This window comes from Amyelois transitella, chromosome 6 (assembly GCF_032362555.1).
Source record: "Amyelois transitella isolate CPQ chromosome 6, ilAmyTran1.1, whole genome shotgun sequence".
NCBI classification, from domain to species: Eukaryota; Metazoa; Arthropoda; class Insecta; order Lepidoptera; family Pyralidae; genus Amyelois; species Amyelois transitella.
Genome location: NC_083509.1, coordinates 647,692 through 671,283, shown reverse-complemented (window position 1 = coordinate 671,283; position 23,592 = coordinate 647,692). Strand labels below are relative to the sequence as shown.

General features: G+C 36.2%; 1 protein-coding gene across 1 annotated transcript in view; it reads left to right on the top strand.

Moving 5' to 3' along the window:
* The first annotated feature begins 3,861 nt into the window (after positions 1-3,861).
* LOC106139972 (protein O-mannosyl-transferase TMTC1) overlaps positions 3,862-23,592 on the top strand; it is a 108,304-nt gene continuing 88,573 nt past the window's right edge. The window contains exon 1 of the mRNA XM_060944701.1: positions 3,862-4,521. Coding sequence (XP_060800684.1) covers positions 4,223-4,521 — 299 coding nt within the window. The 5' untranslated portion in view covers positions 3,862-4,222. The remainder of the gene's footprint in view (positions 4,522-23,592) is intronic.

Here is a 23,592-nt window from a genome sequence, read left to right as displayed (position 1 = left end):
ATTATCTCGTCTACATTTCAGATCTAGGTTTGGATGATTGTGAAGTTGACGTTATTGAAGAAAATGCTGCAGTGCAGTTTGTTAACGCTTCTTCTGCACTGACGCCTTGGAAGCGGCAATAAACGTAGTTTTAAGTAATATACGAGGTGTGTTCAAAAAGTATCGCGAATTTTGTGTTTTTTCAAAAATTATTTATTTATTCATGAATATTTATTTTGTCCCCTTCAAAGTAATCCCCATGAGATATTATACACTTGTGCCAACGGTTTTTCCAATCTTCGAAGCACTTCAAAAAATCATTTTTTTTTATCTTGTTCAGCTCCTCCTTCGATGCCGTCTTTATCTCGTCAAGCGTAGCGTAACGTCGTCCTTTCATGGGCCTCTTCAGTTTAGGGAACAAGAAAAAGTCACAGGGGGCCAGATCTGGGGAATACGGTGGCTGCGGCATCATTAGTGTGTTGTTTTTGGCCAAAAAGTCGCGCACAAGCAACGATGTGTTTTTGGTCGCAATTGAGCAATTTTGGTACGAATTTCGCGGCGACCCGTCTCATGCCCAAATCATTGATAAAAATCAAATGGCACGAGCCAATCGATATGTTTAGGTCCTCAGCAACTTCTCTAACGGTGATTCGACGATTGGCCAATACCATTTTCTCCACTTCATTAATTTTTTCGTCTGTTGTTGAAGTGCTCGGGCGTCCGGCACGCTCTTCGTCGTTCACATCTTCTCGGCCTTCTGAGAACATTTTGTACCACCGATAAACGTTGCTTCGGTCTAAGGTAGCTTCTCCGTATGCCACAGTCAACATTCGGAATGCATCCGCGCACTTAATTTCGTTTTTCACACAAAATTTGATACAGGTTCTTTGATCCATTTTTTTGAATAGGTAAAAATCGAAGACGATCCAAAACACGTGCAAGCAAAGCAGCTGTCAACAATTAAGTGAACATTCAAAATGAACGAGCTTGTCGGCATAAGTGAGAGACATGAGTACCAACATAACGCCACAAAAAAATCGAAATTCGAATATACGTAACCCGCGAAAATTCAAAATTCGCGATACTTTTTGAACACACCTCGTATTTGACGTCGACCAATTATTTAGTGAACATTTATAAATTTCAATGTACATACATACATAAAATCACGCCTCTTTCCCGGAGTGGTAGGCAGAGACTACCTCTTTCCACTTGCCACGATCTCTGCATATTGCCTTCGCTTCATCCACATTCATAACTCTCTTCATGCAAGCTCGGCGGTTTCGGGTACTTTTGACCTGACCCTTTACCAGGACGTCCTTAATTAATGTTTATGTTTTCAATGTATATTTATGTATTTATTTTTAAAGAGACGATGAAATAAGTAAACAGCGAGCATCTGTGGTCGAATTGGTAATATGCCCGGTTAAAATGCGTGATGCGTAGAAAGGCACAGGTTCAAATCCCATCTCGCCCATGTACCAATGACTATTATTAAGGTATGTAAATTAGTTTGAACACCAACTGATGCTCTTACGGTAAGGAAAAACATCGTAAGGAAACCTGCACATTCAGGCAACTGGATGTGTAACCATGGATCCAATACGGATTAGGTTTACCTGCAAAGGTTGCGGAGTTCAGATGGGAGTCGCTTCATGTGAAAACCTGACTCACCCAATCCAGGATCCATGGTCAAAGGCATACTGCGTGCTCCTCTCCAGAGCATTGAGGATGCAACCGGGACTAAAGAAAGGAGGAAGAACATAAAATAAGCAAACATTTCCTTTGGTGCCGTGTGGATCCCGACACTTATAAAAAAAGAATAGGACCACTCCATCTCGTTCCCATGGATGTCGCAAAGGGCGACTAAGATATAGGCTTATAAACTTGGGATTCATCTTTTAGGCGATGGGCTAGCAACCTGTCACTATTTGAATCTCAATTCTATCATTAAGCCAAAGAGCTGAACGTAGCTTATCAGTCTTTTCAAGACTGTTGGCTCTGTCTACTCCACAAGGGATATAGACGTGATTATATGTATGTATGTATTTCTTTTGGTGTCGGATGAACAAGAAAATCGCTACGCAGTAAAAAATGATGTTTTGTCTGTGTTTTTGCACTATCAATCAGCTTCCCCGGTGGAGGCCCTTTCGGCTATTACTCTTATTCCCAAAGAGTGACGGTTGTAGGCAATTAGCTAGTTTCCGGTACTGCTTTCTTGTAAAAAGTGGAGGAATTATGTGTGTATTTTTCCAAATAGGGAAAGGCTTACAAACTTGGGATGCTTTTTTTTAGGCGATGGGCTAGCAACCTGTCACTATTTGAATTTCAATTTTATCATGTAGCCCAATAGCTGAGAACGTGGCCTATCGGTCTATTCAAGACTGTTGGCTCTGTCTACCCCGCAAGGGATATAGACGTGACTATATACATATATGTTTTACCTTTTACAACATCCACGGGAAAGATATGGAGTGGTTCTATTCTTAAGTGCCGGGAACCACACGGATTATCATATTTTTTACCAATAAATAATTAATGTTAAATAATGAAGTGTTTGGTGAATCGAATCTTCAGTAAATAAATCTCCATTAATATTGGTTGAATATTAATTTGGCGTGGTCTTGCCAAATTGAAACGTAATTATGAATGATTCGAACTATTGCAATGTTCTTGTTCACTCCATAAAGCTTAGTGCATACTATCAACATGAACTTTGGTTTATTTGAGACGATGTTCTACTCATTTGATTCCTAATACATTTTATGATTAAGTATTACTTAAATGTAATAATTACACGGAATTAAAAATACTATGAACAGATGGACAGATTTTTAAGTATCATCAAAATCAAAAAAGAACAAATATGGAATTGAAATTTATTTATTTAAATAAATAAATTTCAAATATGGAATTAAAAAAAATATATTTAATGAGAGGAAAAGCGCATGTTACAATGTTGAATGAATATACGAGTAATTTAAAATAACTCACTGAACTTATACACTCTATGTATAAGTTCAGTGAGTTATTTAACAAAGTGCAGTTTCAATTTCTATCAAAACAAGTTCAATTTTAACAGAACAGTTACGTATAAAACGTTATTTCTTTTATTAATCATTGTACTATTGTGTTCTATAGCTTGTACACGCCTTACTATGAGTTATCGACGCTGTACATTTCGGCTCCATTGTAGTCGGGACTCGTCCGGAAATGCGGATTAGACCGCGCCTGTTAAATACCGACCACGTTACAAATTGCTAACCAATCCAGATATTAATCCTCCTTGTTGAATTATCCAAATATTATAAACATCTTATATTTGAATAGAAACAGCCTAGTTTTGTCATATTGGTGTTGATATGATCTGGTTTCTATTCCTTACGGGGAAGACGGAGCCAACAGTCATTTGCATAGGCTATGACCACGTTCAGTTGTATGGCATAACGATGGAATTGAGATTCAAATAGTGAAAGGTAGCTAGCCCATCGTCTAAAAGAAGAATCTCAAGTTTATTCGCTTGACTTGATAATCTGCACGAGAGAGAAACAGTTGGTATAATATATATTATATAGTACACAAACACACAACATATATATATATATATATATTGTTGTTATTGTTTGAAGTTGTTGGGTCATGGTTTTAAAGTAGAATAGAATAGATTTATTTTCAAAATTGGATACAAGGTATCAGGAGTGGGTGAGTCAGATGATTACACAAATTGACACAACTTATTTCCACTTATCCAATCTACCCTTTTATTACTGTGCGTAATAATTTAAATTGTGTTTTCTTTTATTCCAGATTTTCATACAATGTAATGACGAAAATGTTATTCACACATACTTCTATTTTTGTTACAGGCCCCGTTTACCGCGCACAACGTTTACGGAATCGGGAACGAGAAAAGAAAAGGTCGCAGCACTTTATACCCGGCTCCCCGCCATCGCTTACCCGGACCACTCATGAATATGACATCAGGCGGTCGGCGCTGACCCACGATGTTGATTTATGCCTCAGTGATCCATCACCCGGCCCGGATACCCGGACTTACAAACAGACCACTTTCCCCTGATAGAACAACCGATAAAGCCTTTTGCGAAACTCTTTCGATTGACTATGCATGAAGTTGACAAACGCGGGTAACGCGTTCTAATAAATACGTCGGTTACCGGTTTCGAAATTCAAATTCGGAAAAGTTTCAGTTATAAATAATAGATGGCGTTGTAGCTAAATAAAAATGAGACGAAGACCGTTACCTCCCGTACGTGAAGAGGTTCCAAATTCGAAATCTTGGAGGAGTGTGTGTGAAAATGAATGGGTGGTGTACACTCTAGTCGCGTGTGTTGGCGGTTTAAGTTACGCGAATAGTTTGAACGGGGAATTCGTCCATGATGATATTCCGGCAATAGTGTCGAATAGGGATGTGAACGGTGGTAATTCTGTGGTGCAAGTGTTTAAAAATGACTTTTGGGGGACGCCAATGTCCGACCCTGGAAGTCATAAGTCGTACAGGCCGCTTACTACGTTATCGTTCAGGTGAGTGATGTTATGATTTCTTATATACTTAATTAACTATTTTTCAATTCGCGGCAGACATATTTATTGTTGCATCTAACTAGTTTCATAAATTGACAGTGATATACAAATGAAAAACTGGATAAATTTACATTACCAATCAGTCTTTGCGCGACTGTTGGCTCTGTCTATCCCGTAAGGGATAAAGACGTGATTATATGTAATGAATGTATGTTAGAAATTTGTTTAACATTTTTATAAAATTCTGAAATTAAAGCTCATTACTAGTAAGTTTTAACAATGATGTTAAAAATTGACAAATGTATTACATTGAAATTATGCTGAATACTTTTTAAACTGAATCGGTTAAAAGCAAACTGTATAAAGATTTAATTGGTAAGTCCAAGACAGAGCTTTCTTTAAAATTACTTTAAAAATTACTCGGGTCATGAACTGTAGTCGTAAAAAAACACTTAGAGTGAAAGCGAATTCTACATTACTCGTTTTGAGTGCATTGTTTTAAGAAGAAATAATTAAGAATTAGAAAGAAATAGATATTACAAACAAACGGCCAAAGATATTGTGACTTTATATATAAATTGTAGTACGCTCCTAAGATATTTTATAAATTAACATTTCTTTTTTCTGAAAAACAAAGTGTACCTTCTCATCTGAATCGTCTAGATTACCTAACTATATATATATTCGCATTAGCAAAACCATTTCTTGCAACCGCGAAAAACATCAGTAAAATATCGTTTTTATCGCGCGAAAAACTATCGCTGTCTCGTTTCATATTATAATAAAAAGCGAAACAGCGATAGTTCCTACTACGGAAGCAGACATCTAAGATTATCCATATGTTAATATAAATACATAAAATCACGCCCCTTTCCCGGAGGGGTAGGCAGAGACTTCATTTTTCCACATGCCACGATCGCTTCATACTTCCTTCGCTTCATCTACATTTATAACTCTCTTCATGCAAGCTTGGCGGATTCGGGTACTCTTGTCCTTGTTAATATAAATAAACATTATATGGGCTATCAACCTATCTGAATAATAAGAATCTCAATTCCATCATTTAATGTAATCTTCTGCAGAAAAGATATCCATCAAGCAGAATGTGGTCTTTCAGTCTTTTTGAGATTGTTAGCTCTGTCCGCCTCGTAAGGGGTAAATACGGGGGAGTAGACATATATGTGTAGGTACATACATATAGTCATGACTATATCCCTTGCGGGATAGACAGAGCCAACAGTCTTGAAGACTGAAGACGTTCGGCTGTATGGCTTTATGATGGAATTGAAATTCAAATAGTGGCAGGAGGAAACGTCATCCATGGGCTAAGTATATAGTGATTGTATTCTAAAATGCCAGAAATCACACGACACACATTATATGTTCCAAGCCTCAATATTGATAATCCACACTACCATAATGTCGATAATGGATATTTTTTTATTCATCAACATGAACAGACGTAAACAAAAACGGGAAAATGATGAATGATGGATTTGGTTTTCCGAAAATCATATCATATTCGGGCGCCGTCCGTCCTTTTTGTCCAGTCACCGTCATTACGAGCTTCGAGTGCGGACATCCATCATTACATCCGTCTTGTTCTAAGGACAACGTGCCGATAAAATGTCTAATAATAACATAGTATTATTCACACTCATTATTTTTTAAAGATATTGGAAATCAATCTTCTTGAAATAGTGTAGTTTGTATGGCAGCTACCTTAATTTTTGCGTTTATGAATATGATTTCTACATAAAAGTTATTCCATATTTTGAAATTTTTAAATAAACTTTACCATCGTTCTTTGAATGAATATATAACATCATAATTAAAAAAGTGCCGTGTGGGTCCTAGGTTCGAGAAAAGCTCGGTTCCCAAGATATATAAATATTTTAAAAACCGCGTTTTAAGAAACTATATCAGCGCCATCTCTGGTAGACCGAGCAAAGCTCGGTCAACCGGGTACTTAATACTAATAGTATTAAATTTAACTATTTGAATGTCAATTCTATCATTAAGCCAAACAGCTGTATGTGGTCTGAGTATCAGTTTTTTCAAGACTGTTGGCTCTGTCTGCCCAGCAAGGAACCAAGTGTTCAACGTGTAAAATATATAAATATGTCTATATATGTCGGCCTCTGTGGTGCAGCAGTATATATATGCTTGTTTGTGACACCCCGGTGTGGGTTCGAATCCCGGTCGGGGCATGATGAGAAACGAACTTTGTGTGATTGGTCTTGGATGTTTATCTATCTAAGTATTTATTATTAAATATAGTATCGTTCAGTTAGTATCTCGTAACGCAAGTCTCGAACTTACATCGAGGCTAACTCAATCTGTGTAATTTGTCCCGTATATATTTATTTTATTTATTTACACACACAACTTGAAAAATAAAATTCCACGCGATGAAACCTTAGAATTTACTGCAATCGTTTTATTCTATTTGCGAATACATTGCACTTCGCATTTGCAAGATGAGCGCAGTCTCGAAAGACGTAGAAGACCATCTGTGTAAACGGCGGAGATCTCGCCAAATGAACACTCGTTTATTTAATGTCGGTTACATTTGTTGAGCGGACATTGTATTCAATGAATATATATAAAGTGTATACCTACATATTTATGAGTGCCGTGGGCATCAAATAGAAAAAAGAATAGGACAACTCCATCTCTTTTTCCATCAATGTCGTAAAGCGACTAAGGGATAGGCTTGTTAACTTGAGATTCTTCTTTTAGGTGATGGCTAGCAACCTGTGACTATTTGAATCTCAATTCTGTTATTAAGCCAAACAGCGGAACGTGGCCCAACAGTTATTTCTGACTATTGTCTTTGTCTACCCCACAAGGGATATAGACGTGATAAATTGTATGTTTGTATGTATGAATGTATAAAGTGTCGGAGAAGATTATGTGAATATAAGAAATCATTCGGTATATAAATAAAAAAAGCAATAACTTAAAAACAGGTCTAACACTATTATCAAATTTTCCAAGATTACTTTTCTTTATCAGGTATATGTAATGATTAATAAGCTTATCCCCTAGTCTTCTTTTACGACATCCATGGGAAATAAAAGAAATCGTCCTATTCTTTTTTTTATTGGTGCCGGGAACCACACGGCAAACTTTTCAAAATATTCGAACCCGCGACCATAAAAAGATCGTGGTGATATAAATATCTTCAGACTACTTAGTAAATAGAGTCAGTTTTGATTTAATAATCACAAGGATGACTCATGATCAATTTTATATTCAAAGTAGGAACATTTCTTTTCATCATCAAAGTGAATTATCAAAGAATTTGATTACGCAAAAGAGCCTTATCAATTTGCGATAGAAGACAATTTAAATAAGATTCAGATGTTTTTTCAGAAGCTCGTTTATTGAACGGACTGAGATAACAAGCTGTTCTATAAAAAGTCAAGAATGAATTATGTACGTAACTTGAGTAGGATTACCAAAGGGAAATGATAATAGGATGTCATTCACATACATTTAGATCATACCTTGTTCCAAAGGTAAGGTAAATAAGTAGATATGGCAAATTAACATGGTTGACTGAAGGTAATTTTTGTGGGGTTTTATCTGACTCCAATCTTATTCGGTATTTTTGTTTTATTTTATTTTATATATTTAGATGACCAAAAGCAACATTTATGATCATAAGCTTTTAAAATATACATTTAAGAGCCAATTGAAAAAAAAACATTGAATTTTATTCAATATTTGATAAGCATTTAGTCTTGGATCTCACCTGAGTGAGTGAAGATGAAGGTGATGATGTTACATGCATATCCAAGAGATACTCATTTATTGTACTTTTGAATGTCGGGAATATAGACGCAGGCAGTATATCTACAACTTAGCCATTCTAAACAAAAATGAGCTTTTGAAACGTTTAGTTCCACTATTTGGTATCAGCTCTCGTGTGTTTTGTGCCAAATGGGAATTGCCTTTTTATAATTGATTTTAATATTTCAAACTTTATAACCATTCCCTCGGAATGCTTAATCTAGGTTGCATTTCTTCAGTCATTTTGTTTCTAATAGAAAAATTTTACTTTGGAGCTAGCTCAATCTGTGTATTTTTTTTCTGTACATAAATTATTTGTTTTAATTTAAACGTGTTTTATACTTTCTGTGATCTATAACGTACATTTACCGCGTCGACTGCGATCTTTATCATTATGATGAACCGACGTAATGATTTATAAAGATCATTACACTGATAATCATCATACGTAATTATTATGAGAACATCAAAGCTTTGTCATTATATTGGGGCTTTAAATAATGGTTACTTTGAAAAAGCCAATATTAAGCCATTCGGTTAAATGTAATACGTATTTTTTCTAGTCTTTTCGAAACTGTCTATCCCATAAAGGTACTGGACGTGAATTATGACTCAGCCGGTTGGAACGGGTGTTTAACAGGATTTATATTACACATATAATCACGACTATATCCCTTGCAGGGTAGACCGAACTAACAGTCTTGAAAAGACTGATAGGCAATGTTCAGCTGTTTAGCTTTATGATAGAATTGAGATTCAAATAGTGACAGGTTGCCAGCCCATCAGCTTGAAAAGAATCCCAAGTTTGTAAGCCTATCCCTTAGTCACCTTTCACGACATCCATGGGAAAGAGATGGAGTGGTCCTATTCTTTTTTGTAATGGTGCCGGGAACCACACGGCACGGCTGTTTAACAGGATTAATATTACACATTCATACATATTATCATGACTAAGTCCCTTGCAGGGTAGACAAAGCCAACAGTCTAAAAAAGACTGATATGCCACGTTTAGCTGTTTGGCTTAGTGATAGAAACGTGTTTTAAATAGTGACACGTTGCTAGCTCATCGCCTACAAGAGGAATCCCAACTAAATAAACCTTTTCCGTGAGTTCTATTCAGCGTTAAATCCAGTGATTACAAAAACGCAACCTTATATAACGAAATCGGTTAATATTTACCGTTATACGTCTGCGCTCCAGAATAAGGATTTTGTAAGTGTATTGTGACCATAGTTGAAGTGTTAATTTTATTATATATAATTTAATTTTAACCGCACTATCTAACAAAGAAATGGGATCCTAAAACTTGACAAACTGGAACAAAAGAGGGAACAAAAGACGACTTACACGGCAATTGCCATCAATTCAACACGAAAAGTGTGAATAGGCCGCAAACTAGTGCGGAAGTAGCCCGCAGGAGCCGAGACAATGGGTGTCGGAAAACTCGCAGACGTAATGAACGACCAAGGGATGAGTGGCTGGAAACGCCTGTGTAAATTAAAAGCTCTGATGGATGGCCGAGCAAGGGTGTTTATGAAATTTGATTGTTTCGCGACTGCATAAGTTTGATAAAGTCAATTGACAAAATTATAAAAAGAGTTTTATTTATTTTTGTGATAAAAAAAAGACTTATAAATAAAAATTTTATTGAAGTGACTGTAAAACTCAATCAATGGTAAGACTTATAATGTAGGTATGTAGGCTCTATCTACTCCGCGAGGGACAAACACGTGTCATGTGTATGTACCAATTTTATTTTATCTTCTAATATAACATAACGAATGACAGTAATCCTTGTGTTATGTATGAGTCCTCAAATGACCGTGGATATTTTCCCAGCGATCCCATACTGAGAGCTACGAATAAAATGGATGAAGTTTCATATTATAAATAAATAAATAATAAATATATACCTACGGGACAAATTACACAGATTGAGTCAGCCTCGAAGTAAGTTCGAAACTTGTGTTACGAGATAGTGACTCAACGATACTATTTTTTATAATAAATACTTCGATAAATAAACATCCAACACCCAGACTAACCAGAGAATTGGTTTTTAATTCGTTTCTCATCATGCCCTGACCGGGATTTGAACCCGGGACCTCCGGTGTCACAGACAAGCGTATTACCGCTGCGCCACAGAGGCCGTATATTTTAGAAAAAATTGTTTTTGTTATCATTATTTGTGAAATCTAAAACACATCTATCAATTTTATAATCTCACTAGCCGCCCGCCACGGCTTCACTCGTTACATATTATACTTTTCTCTTGGTAATTTGTCATAGTCGCTGTAAAGGTGATAGTCTGAGGGAAATACTTAATACATATTTAACTTAGTAGGGTGGACTAGGGGTGATTACAGAGAATTCCTTGTGGGTCGACTTAGTAATACATACATAAAATAACGTCTATATCCCTTGCGGAGTAACTGAAGATTTTACAAACAAACACTACAAACAAATAATCAAAGTTACGAACTTTGCCTGTAGGTATATAATATAGCGACCCGCCCCGGCTTCGCACGAGTAGAATTTATACATATAAACCTTCCTCCTGAATCACTCTATCTATTAAAAAAACAGTATTAAAATCCGTAGTTTTAAAGATATAAGCATACATACAGACATATCTACAGACAGACGCGGGAAGCGACATTGATTTATACTGTGTAGTGATCAGTATAGATAAATACAAAGCAGTATAATTACATCTGGATAACTATGATTTTAAGGGGAATGTAAGTTTTAGACAACATAGATAAATTTCTTGTTTGAAATATTCTTTTGATTTTCTCAGTATCAAAATATGTACACAATCAAATAAAGATAAATAATATTGCAGATACTTCTTAGAGTATTTTCCTTCATACATACATATAATCACATCTATGTCCCTTACTGGGTAGACAGAACCAACAGTATTGAAAGACCGATAAGCCGCGTTCAGCTGTTTAGCTTGATGATAGACTTAAGATTCAAATAGTGACAGGTTGCTAGCCCGTCGCCTAAAAGAAGAATCCTATGTAAAAAAGCCTATTCCTTAGTCACCATTTACGATTTCCTTCAAATTAATAATATTTTTAAATCTCAAATTGATACGAATGTGTCTATGAAGCTTTAAACGGAACGCTCCATTACGTTTCTAGCTCCTTCATCCTCCGTTCATAATCCACCGTCAGTCGCAACATATGTATAAGTACCACGATACACAGAAACAAGAAATATTGAATCGGCCCCGGATACTTCCATTATTAAGTTCCAAAATGTAGGGTTAGGGTTGAACACGGCCTGAAAACAAAAGACGCCGCTGACGTTCAAAGTGAATAGTATAAATGTAGAAAAGCAGACCCTGCCCCGAGCCACTAGGTTGGATAGTTCTGTCGTTCGCTGTCGTACTGAGCAGACGTATACAACTATTTTACAAAAATATATTGAAAAGTGTTATTCAATTTTAATACTCAAGCTATAATAATTAGGACACGAAGCCGCGCAACGCCCACACCCGCCCGCCTGCGTCCCGTGGAACAGGTACGGTTGTTATTTTCTAACTCGCTCGCACAACGCGTTTTATCGCTGCACCGTTGGTTGGCGACAAGGCAAAAAAAATGAGCGTCCAGAGATCACCAATCGGAGGTTCGTCATCACAACCGGATTTATCTAAGATAAGTGACTCGAGTTCTGATTTATCATCTGTCACATATAGGAAACGAAAAGCACCGTATAATAATGAGTGCTCCTGTCCTGACACTCTAAGAGATATGAGAAATGAAATATCACGTATCAGTTCTTTATTAGAAAAATATGTTGGGTCCAACGAGCAGATCTTGAAAACAATGCAAGAGAATATTTCCGACATAAAGGAGCAGATAGCTGACCTAAAATCATCAAACGAGCGATCGCTTAACGCAATGCAAATCAAAATGGAATCCCTGGAATCAGATATAAACATGCTGAAAGTTGCTTCGACGACTACTCCGCTCAGTGTGGAAAATAAGCTTTCTCTCGGTGAGGAAGTCATACAGGAGATGCAGAACCGCAAGAATAGAGAGAAAAATATTGTCCTTTTCGGCGTACCTGAACAAATTTCGTCAACCACGGAGGAAAGTCTAATAAAGGATGAAGCTGTTGTCCTTAGCACTATCTCCATGATAAGTTCAGACATACCAAAACCATCCAAAGTTTTTAGGATCGGCAAACCGCGCCCAGGGAAAAACCGCAGTATTAAAGTATGTTTTGAAACACCAGAACCTGCAAAACAACTGCTCCGCAACAGAAGTAAACTCAGAGATGGAGTTAAAATGTTTTCGGATCAAACACCATCGCAACAAAATTACATGAAAAATCTTAAAGAAGAGCTTAGGCGACGTCAAGATAAAGGCGAGACGGATCTTACTATCAAATATATTAATGGAACTCCATCAATTCTAAAAAACTCAAAAAACTTCAATCGTTGAGCACAACAAGCTGCACCCACACCGAGAGTATCAATACATACGAACTGCTAGATAATTATCAGAATTTTCCTAACAATAAATCACGCTTTTCTTTCCTATATCTTAACGCCCGAAGTATAAGAACTGAAGGAAAATTTGACGAGCTCAAATGTATGCTTCGAGCAATACCAAACAAAGTTCATATCATTCTAATAACTGAGACTTGGATTCGCAATGAGGAGGAAGCACTACGATTTCAACTACCAAATTATTTTCACTATTATAACTACAGAACAGATTATGAAGGAGGAGGAGTATCCGCATATGTCCATAATAATCTGAAACATAATTTATCCGAGTCATTATATATTGGAGGCAACAATTACTTGTGGATACAACTAGAGAATTACGGACTAGAAGTAGGAGTGGTCTACAACCCAGGAGACACAAACTTCAAACAATTTCTTCAGGTGTATGAATCACAATTAGAACATCGAAAAAGAGCAATTGTCTTCGGCGATTACAATATTGATTTACTCACGAAAGATTCTAAGACCAGACAATACAATCAACTTCTGAAACAAACAGGATACTCAATTCTTAATAAAATTAACAAAAAATATTATACCAGGCCGGGAGCAACCAAAAACTCTCTTTTGGACCATGTGAGCACAAATCTGAAGAAAGATAGCTTTCATGTGATAACTGTAGACTCGTCTCTTTCTGACCACAGACAATTATACGTGGAAATAAAAAAGATAAAACCACCACCAAAAGTATACAATAGATATGAAGCTATAGATTATAAGAAACTATATGAATCCGTAGAAAGGTTTGTATCACAGAAACCTAATATTAATTTCACAAGTCTAGAAAAACAAATTAATAAGTGTACGGAAGAGAGTAAAATATTTAAGACCAAAATCATTAACGAACCTCAAAAAGACTGGATAAACAGGAATATAATAGAGGTAATCACTGAAAGAAACATGATATGGGCAGAATTAAACAACAATCCAGACAATGAAGACCTAAGAGAAAAGTTTGACAGAAAGAAAAATGAAGTAAAAAACCTAATCCGAGATGTTAAGAAGTCGTTCTACTCTAAGGAATTTAAAAATTACATTGGACAGCCAAAGAAAATGTGGAATCTACTAAATGCTCTAACTAACAACAAAATGAAACAAAAACGCGCTCCTTCAAAACTCTCTGTCGGCTCCAGCCAAATAACAGACCTCAATGAGATATGTAACGTATTTAATAATTTTTTTGCTACTATTGGATCATATCTCGCGAATGAAATTCCAAAAAAATTCCATGACAATTACACTCATGCACTACCAAAAAGAACTACTTCTTATCAACAAATGAATAACTTCGAACCTTGTACCGAGGAAGAAATTCTTGAAATTATCAACAATCTTGATCATAATACCAGTACAGGTTTAGATGGCATTAGTACCAAAACAATTAAATGTATAAAAAATTTAATAATAAGTCAATTATCTGAATGTATTAACAAACTTTTACAAAAGGGGTTATTTCCAGACTCCCTTAAAATTGCAAAAATTACACCTATCTACAAATCAGGACCCAAAACGGAACCCGGTAACTATCGACCAATTTCAGTTTTGCCGATAATATCAAAAATTCTGGAAAAGGTTTTGCATACACGCCTTCAGAACTACTTGGACTCTAATAATTTCTTCTTTGACCGTCAGTACGGATTTAGACCTAAAAGTAACACAACAACAGCAGCAATTGATCTTATAACTAAAATTAAAAATAATATAGATAAAAAAAATATTGTACTAGGAGTTTTCATCGACTTAAAAAAGGCTTTCGACACTGTCAGTCATAAACTACTTTTAAAAAAGCTAGAAGCTGCGGGAATCTCTGATAAAGCTCTTAAAATGTTTGAGTCCTACCTCACAAATAGAGTGCAGGTAGTAAAATTAGATGGTAAATTCCAAAGCGACCCACAATCCATATCCTGTGGGATTCCACAAGGATCAATTTTAGGGCCACTGCTCTTCTTAGTCTATATCAATAATATGAAGGATTTAGACTTGAAGGGCCATATCACACTCTATGCCGACGATACATGTCTTTTTTATTTTGGCTCATCAATTCACAATTTAGTTTCTCAAGCTCAAAACGATCTCGAAACTCTCTATAGTTGGTTTCAATATAACTTGCTAACAATAAATATTCCTAAAACTAATTATATACTTTTTAAAGCAAAAAATAAACCAGTTCCTAATCACATACCATTAACATTGAATAATACACCTCTGCAAGAGAAAACCCATGAAAAATATCTCGGCCTTCACATTGACACATATCTAACATGGAAAGTCCACATAAAAAAGATAAAAACTAAATTAATATCATTATTGGCCTGTCTCAGGAATAGCGTTCGCTTTATTCCATACGACTTGCGTCTAACAGTCTATAATGCATTAGTAAAACCGCATTTAATATACCTTATTGAAATTTGGGGAAGTGCTGCTAAAACCATTTTACGCGAATTACAAATTGTACAAAATAAAATAATAAAAACATTATTCAGTTACAATTTTCGAACTCCATCTGCAGATATATTTAGCAAAACTAAATTAATGAGCATAAAACAATTATATGTTTATAACATTTGCATATTTATCCGCAAAACGGTAAATAAAACGGTCCGTACCGACCTACAATTCATAAAGCAGAAAAAGGTTGCGCGCATCTGCACTCGACGCGCGAGCTTCATTGTTGTTCCAAGGTCGCGCACTAAGCATGGATCGACAGCGATAACAGTTGAAGGAGCGCGTCTTTTTAATAAACTACCCTCTCTTATAAAATCTATCGATTCACTCGCCGTATTTAAAAAAAAACTTGCCAAACATATAGCCACAAATGTCCCTATTAAAGTGTAAAACTAGTTTGGGTGCGAGCTGTTGTGCTTGGTAACTTAGTGGTGGGTTTGTGGTTGTGGTTTGTTGTTGTTTTATTTAATTATTTTTTAATTATTTTTTTTTTTGATCTAACTTTTAAATATGTATGCTTTTGTTTTATTATGTGGCCTTTCAGGGCAGCGAACGAGCATCTGTAATGTTATTGTAAATAGTAATTTGGGTTCTCATGTAAGTGACGTCTTGTTTTAATGAGAATAAATGTCTTTAAACCTAACTGGGAATGCGCAGAGATGACAGACAGAGCGTAATACATACATATCTAATCATTATGCTATACAGCTGAACGTGGTCTTTTCAAAATGCCTTGTCTTCTGTGTGTAGTATGTATATACATACATATAATCACGCCTATATTCCTTGCGGGGTAGACGGAGCCAACAGTCTTGAAATGACTGATAGGCCTCGTTCAGCTGTTTCTCTTAATGATGGAATTGAGATAAAAATAGTGACAGGTTGCTGGCCCATCGCCTAAAAGAAGAATCCCAAGTAATTATATAAGCCTATCCCTTAGCCGCCTTTTACGACATCCATGGGAACGAGATGGAGTGGTTCTATTCCTTTTTTATTTGGTGCCGGGAACCACACGGCAGTATAGTGTAGTATGTAGGTATGCGTTATACCGTATCGTTATGAGAGACTAAATGAGTACAATTGAAAGCCATACAGCTGATATGGCTTTTCAGTTTTTCGAGACTGTTGAGTCTGTCGACCCAGGATTTAGACGTGACTTTATAATCTATACTAATATTATAAAGCTAAAGAGTTTGTTTGTTTGAACGCGCTAATCTCAGGAACTACTGGTTCGAATTAAAAAATTATTTCTGTGATGAATAGACCATTTATCGAGGAAGGCTTTTAGGCTACATCACGCTACAACTATAAGGAACGAAGAAATAATGGCAAATGTGAAAAGAAAGCGGGGGAAATTATTCACATTTGAGGGCTTTCATGCCCAAAATAACTGTTCCACGCGGACGGAGTCGCGGGCAAAGCTAGTACATACATAATATCTTATCATTATGCTTTAAAGCTCAACGTGGTCTTTTTAAAATGCCTTGTCTTCTGTGTGTAATGTTGCGACGTGAAAGAAGATGTAGTTACAGAATAGAAAAAGGTATGCTAAGATGGTTTGGTCATGTGGAGAGGATGAATGAAAGCAGGTGGACTAAGCAGATATACAAGGAGAGCGTGGAGGGAAAGGTCGGAGTGGGTAGGTCTAGACGAACGTATCATGATGATAATAAGGACGTCCTGGCAAAGGGTCAGGTCAAGAGTGCCCGAAACCGCCGAGCTTGCATGAAGGGAGTTATGAATGTGGATGAAGCGAAGGGAAGTATGCAGAGATCGTGGCAAGTGGAAAGATGTAGTCTCTGCTTTCGGAAAAGAGGCGTGATTTTATGTATGTACTAGAGGCCGCCCGCGACTTCGTCCGCATGGAAACCCTATCAATCCCGCGGGAACTCTGGGATAAATAGTAGCCTATGTGTTATTCTGGGTCTTCAGCTACCTACATACCAAATTTCATGGTAATCGGTTCAGTAGTTTTTGCGTGAAAGAGTAACAAACATCCATACATCCATACAAACTTTCGCCTTCATAATTTCGCCTTTATAATAGTAGTAGGATGTGTGAGTTAGAATAGCAACCCTATTGGAAGAGAGATCGCGTGCAATGCCTTATTACTGCATTGCGATATCCGCCGGCATAATTTGAGTTGGCGTACAAATCTTTTGGCGGAACACGCTAAAAGGCGTTTACACATCAAAGCGTGTTATTAAAAGTAATCATTTCTAATAATTGGAATTCTTAGCTTTGTGAAATACTGTTATTAAAATCATATTTATCGTGATACAATTATGTGAGAGTTATGTGCATACATACGTTTAATCACGTCTATATCCCCTCCGGGATAGACAGAGTGAAAAGTCTTGATAAAAAACTGAAAGGTCACGTTCAGCTTTATGGCTTAATGATGGATTGAGATTCGAAAAGTGACAGGTTGCTAGCCCATCGCCTAAAAGAAGAAAGCAAAGTTTAATAACCGTTCCTTTTGTTGCTTTTTACGACAATCGCGAGTCTTTCCCATCAATGCCGTACAAAAGATGGAGTGACTTATGATTAAAAATTGCCTAATATTTAAATGCCTTAGTCCATATGTCAACGCCCGACAAAATATTAAACTTTGTTATTGGCTCATAATTCGAATAATACACAAAATTCGAATAAGATTAATAATCAATTTTGTGTAATGGAGCTCTCTAATATTATTGTAGGGAGGATATTGAAGGGCATTCAAGTGAAATAACTTGATCTTATTAAGGAATTCGGGAGCGTCTTTTGCGCAAGAAAACAAAATCCGAAAATTGTTTACACATTCCTGGAATAACTGGAATTATTATAATGGGAATGATCTTTATATCATAAAACTGGCTTTCGCCCGCGACTTCATTATTTATCGCAAGTAAGTGCCGTGTGGTTCCCGGCACCAATACAAAAAAGAAAAGGACCACTCCATCTCTTCCCCATGGATGTCGTAAAAGGCGACTAAGGGATAGGCTTACCAACTTGGGATTCTTTTTTAGGCGATGAGCGAGCAACCTATCACTATTTGAATCTCAATTCTATCATTAAGCCAAATAGCTGAACGTGGCCATTCAGTCTTTTCAAGACTGTTGGCTCTGTCTACCCCGCAAGGGAAATAGATGTGACCATATGTATGTATGTATGTATGTCAAATTCCATTTAATCCATTCAATGCTTTGTGTTGGAAGATAAGTCAGTCACCTTTTTCTTAATATAAACAGAATCTGTTTATTAATTCCTAGAATTAAACAAGCCAGAGGGTCGTATCCATTCAAAGTAGACTAAATAAAAAAAACTCAAGATCTCATTAAGATAATTCCTGGAATATAGAAGTGTCATACTGTTACTATTTTTAAGAGATTCTAAGGTTCCGTAGTAACAATAATGAAAGATATTTTTAGTAAATTGGGCCGTAATCAAAGTAGGTATCCGATTTTGAACTACGGAATTTTTATACTTAACAAATATTTGTTTACTATCAAGTAAGGGATAGGCTTATAAACTTGGGATTCTTTTTTAGGCGATGGGCTAGCAACTTGTCACTATTAGAATCTCAATTCAATCATAAAGCCGAATAGCTGAACGTGGCTGTGGCACTGTCTACCCAACAAGGGATATAGACGTGACCATATGTATGTATGTATCAAGCAAGTAGAACAATGACCGGTGTAACTTAATTTCTAACCTAAAAAAAAATTTTACCGCGTTTTTAAAAGAATCCACAGAAATGACATCAAACAGGTTGTAAATACCAAAAAGAAAAAGATCCTTGTGGCAAATAAAATGCCTCAGTATTTCCGGCAATTATTCCACGTAAAATATGATCGGCCACCGCTCCTGCTGCGAACAATTTTTCACTTCCATTTTTCCATTTTTTTTTTTTGTTTGTTTTGTTTATAAACACGACTCGGCGCCATGTTTTTCCCTTTTCAAACAAAATGTGTCGCTCTGAGAATGCGGTTTTGAACAACAAACGTCGGTTTTTGTGGAATTAAAAAAAAACAGGGTTTTTCTTTATTTGTTTATGGGCCGTGGGTGTGCGAAATAAGCTTTAGTGATATACAAAATTTTACAAGAAAAAGAACTTTGAATGATTGGTCAAGATAAAGAAATACTACCAGTTGCATTTAAAGATAAATAATTCATTCATACATAAATATGGTCACGTCTATATCCCTTGCGGGGCAGACAGAGCCAATAGTCTTCAAAAGACTGAATGGCCACGTTCAGCTATTTGGCTTAATGATAGAATTGAGATTCAAATAGTGACAGGTGGCTAGCCCATCGCCTAAAAAAGAGTCCCAAGTTTGTAAGCCTATCCCTTAGTCGCCTTTTACGACATCCATGGGAAAGAGATGGAGTGGTCCTATTATTTTTTGTATTGGTGCCGGGAATCACACGGCACAGCATAATACATTCATAACATACATATAAGCCTTGTGGCTCCCGGCACCAATAAAAAGAAGAATACGACCCGGAGTCGTCCATCTCGTTCCCATGGATGTCGTAAAAAGCGACTTAAAGACACTTGGAATTCTTATTGTAGGCGATAGGCTAGCATCCCGTCATTATTTGACTCTCAATCTTTCATTATCATGCAGCCGTTCAGTCTTTGTGAGATCGTAGCTCTGTCTTCCCCGTTAGGTATAAAGACGTGATTATATTTATGTGTATGTATACATGAGCCAAAGCTAGTGATAAAGCTACATTGTACCGATAAAGAAGAAGATTCTTCTTTTTTACTGCGATGGGCTAGCAACCTGTCACCACTTTAATCTTAATTCAATCATCAAGTCAAGCCAATAGCTGAACATGGCCTATCAGTCTTTTCAAAACTGTTGGCTCTGTCTACCCCGTTAGGTATATAGACGTGACTGTAAGCAATAAAGAGCTCCTGCGACGAAGCAACAATATATCACTGTTAACTCTGACAGATTATATTCATTACAGCTAAACCAGCTTAAAGGTAAAATATTCTTAAGATAATAGACTTTATGAAGCTTATCGGCGAATAAGTCGAGCCTTGAACAAAAGGAAGAATGAACTCATTAGTGAAGTTAACCTGACGTCTCTTAGCTTTTGTAACGTTGAGGCAAGATTACATTAGATTGTTATTGGACTTAAAAAAGAGATAATAACTCACATGTATCACTTACGGTGTGAAAGATCACACTGAGCTGGATATAAGTTTTGACAATTATTAAGCGATATGAAGTTTCCTATAATAATGAATAAAAATTTGGATTTTTTTTAAGTTTTGAATTAAAGAGTTGAAAAAATTACATGATATTAATGTTGTCCATCATATGTACAATTAATTACCAAATTTTTGATATATTAAATTATTTTCACAGTTTCAAGTGAAAAATGTTTACACCCGTCTTACGTTGTATGCGTTTATGTGTCTTGCTTATATGCGTACAGTCAAAAAAAATGTAAATAACATACATACATACATACATAAAATCACGCCTCTTTCCCGGAGGGGTAGGCAGAGACTACCTCTTTCCACTTGCCACGATCTCTGCATACTTCTTTCGCTTCGTCCACATTCATAACTCTCTTCATACAAGCTCGGCGGATTCGGGTACTTTTGACCTGACCCTTTAACAGGACGTCCTTAATTTGATCAAGATACGTTCGTCTAGGTCTTCCCACTCCGACCTTTCCCTCCACACTCTCCTTGTATATCTGCTTAGTCAACCTGCTTTCATTCATCCTCTCCACATGACCGAACCATCTTAACATACCCTTTTCTATTCCTGTAACTACATCTTCTTTCACATCACAACATTCCCTTATCACGCTGTTCCTTATCCTGTCACTCAATTTCACACCCATCATACTCCTTAACGCTCTCATTTCCACTGCATTTATTCTGCTTTCATGCTTCTTTTGCCATACCCAACTTTCACTCCCATACATTAATGTCGGGACCAACACGCCCCTGTGCACAGCCAGTCGAGCCTTTTTGGATAGTTTCTGACTGCTCATAAAGGCATGCAAAGCTCCATTCACCATGTTCCCCGCGTTCACTCTCCTTTCAATATCACTATCATACTTGCCATCTGATGTAAACTTTGATCCTAGATATACAAACTCTTTCACTTGCTCCACTTTTTCTCCTCCAATCAAAAAATGTAAATAATTAAACTAAAAATTCAATAATAAATCAATAAAAAATTATGCATTTATAGTATCATATAAAAAGAAACTTAAAAACGCCAGATATATAGATACATAATAATATTTTTTATTAGTCGTAGTCATTATATAAATTTTTACTACAGTGTGAGTGTGTGTGTGTATTAAATTAATAATGAATTTGTAGCGGAAAGTAATTTCAATATTTGATTTTAATGTAATTATTTATTCTAACTAATTTTGTCTAAAATTTACCGTATTTAGCAAATAAATAATTCATGATTTAGTATTAAATTTCTATTAATATCTGTTTTTGGTTTGATAAAAAAAAAACAAATTTACAAAAACAATTAATAAAAAACTGATACTAAAAAGTTGATATATACTTCAGATTACAGGCCTTTTCTTATGACCCCATAAACACACCAAAAATTGCCGTACCTCCCTTAAAAAAGGACGCATTCTTCATCCAAGATAAGAAAAAAAAAACCAAAAAAAATATATTTAATTTCCTTTAAAAATTACAGCCATAAACGTGTGTGAGGTGTCGCGAGCGTGACACCCGATTTCCCTCAGGAAATAGAATTTTCAGCCGGCTGACAGGCGGGCCGATACGTGATAACGTGTATCAGTATTGATTGCTTTAACTATTCAAAGATTGAGCTGGTGGCACGCGAGTTTACATACATACATATGTAACGTCTTTATTTCTTACAGGGTAGACACACAGGTAGGTGTGCTGCGTGGTTCCCGGCACCAATACAAAAAAGAATAGGGCCACTCCATCTCTTTCCCATGGATGACGTAAAAGGCGTCTAAGGGATAGGCTTACAAAACTTGGGATTCTTTTTTAGGCGATGGGCTAGCAACCTGTCACTATTTAAATCTCAATTCTATCATTAAGCCAAATAGCTGAACGTGGCCATTCAATCTTTCAAGACTGTTGGCTCTGTCGATCCCGCTAGGGATATAGACGTGACCATATGTATGTATGTAGCACACAGCCAATAGTCTCAAATAAACTGAAAGGCCACATTCAGCTCAATAGCTTAATGGTGGGATTGAGATTCAAAACAGGTTGCTAGCCCATCGCCTGGAATTATCATTTAAGAAAAAGAATATCTCTAGTGTTAAAAATATGTGAGTGTGTTGTAGGAATAAAAATTAAGTGAACTCACGTGATATAATAATCATAAAATACGTGATATAATAAACGAAGGTAAAACTCTGAATATTTTATCAAAAAAGGAACATGGTGGCAGCATTTAAACTGCATACTATTAATAACCATAATATTCATACAGTATTTGGCAAACCATCGAATTTTTAAAAATCCTCTTACAGTTAAAAACTGCACATTTATCTTTCACAAAGTGTGGGATGAAAAACACGAAAATAGTAACTCAGATGCGGGATAGTCAATATCGAAATTTTCGTGCGTGGCTGAATGCAGGAGCCAGGCTTTCACGCCGGGAACCAAAACCTCTGCCACCTGCCACGGGGTGAAACGGCACATGTTCGGGCCGTAACGATAGCGGATTTTTGGTATCTGCAAATTTATTTTATATATATATTATATTATATTATTTGAATCTCAATTCTATCTCAAAGCCAAATAGCTGAACGTGGCCTATCAGTCTTTACAAGACTGTTGGCTCTGTCTACCGCGCAAAGGATATAGACGTGATTATATATATGTACATATATATGTATGTAATTTCTTATGTAATAGTTTCGTGGCTCCAAAAGCTGTCGGGACGCCACAGAATGCCTGCGCTCGCACGTAAATAAGTTGGAGTTCGCCCAACTTCCCGCTTCGCCCGCTACACTTTATTTATTTAGACTCCGATATACTTTCGGCTGCTCCGAGTTTTATTCACACTGTATATTATGTTACGTAATGTTTAGCGTGGAACTTAGATGTCGTAGACATTTTGAAAAATTGAATCCGACTGGGTTAAGAAATACAAAAGAAATAAATATAAAATAAATTTTAAAACAAACTTCTAAAAATAAACACAAACCAAACAAACTACAAATAAACACAAATTACAAAAAAATCATGATTGTTCATATGATACTTTAGATATAATGTTTTTCTTTTTGTGAAAATAAATATTAAGCTGTATTGTCTGATCCAAGTTCTT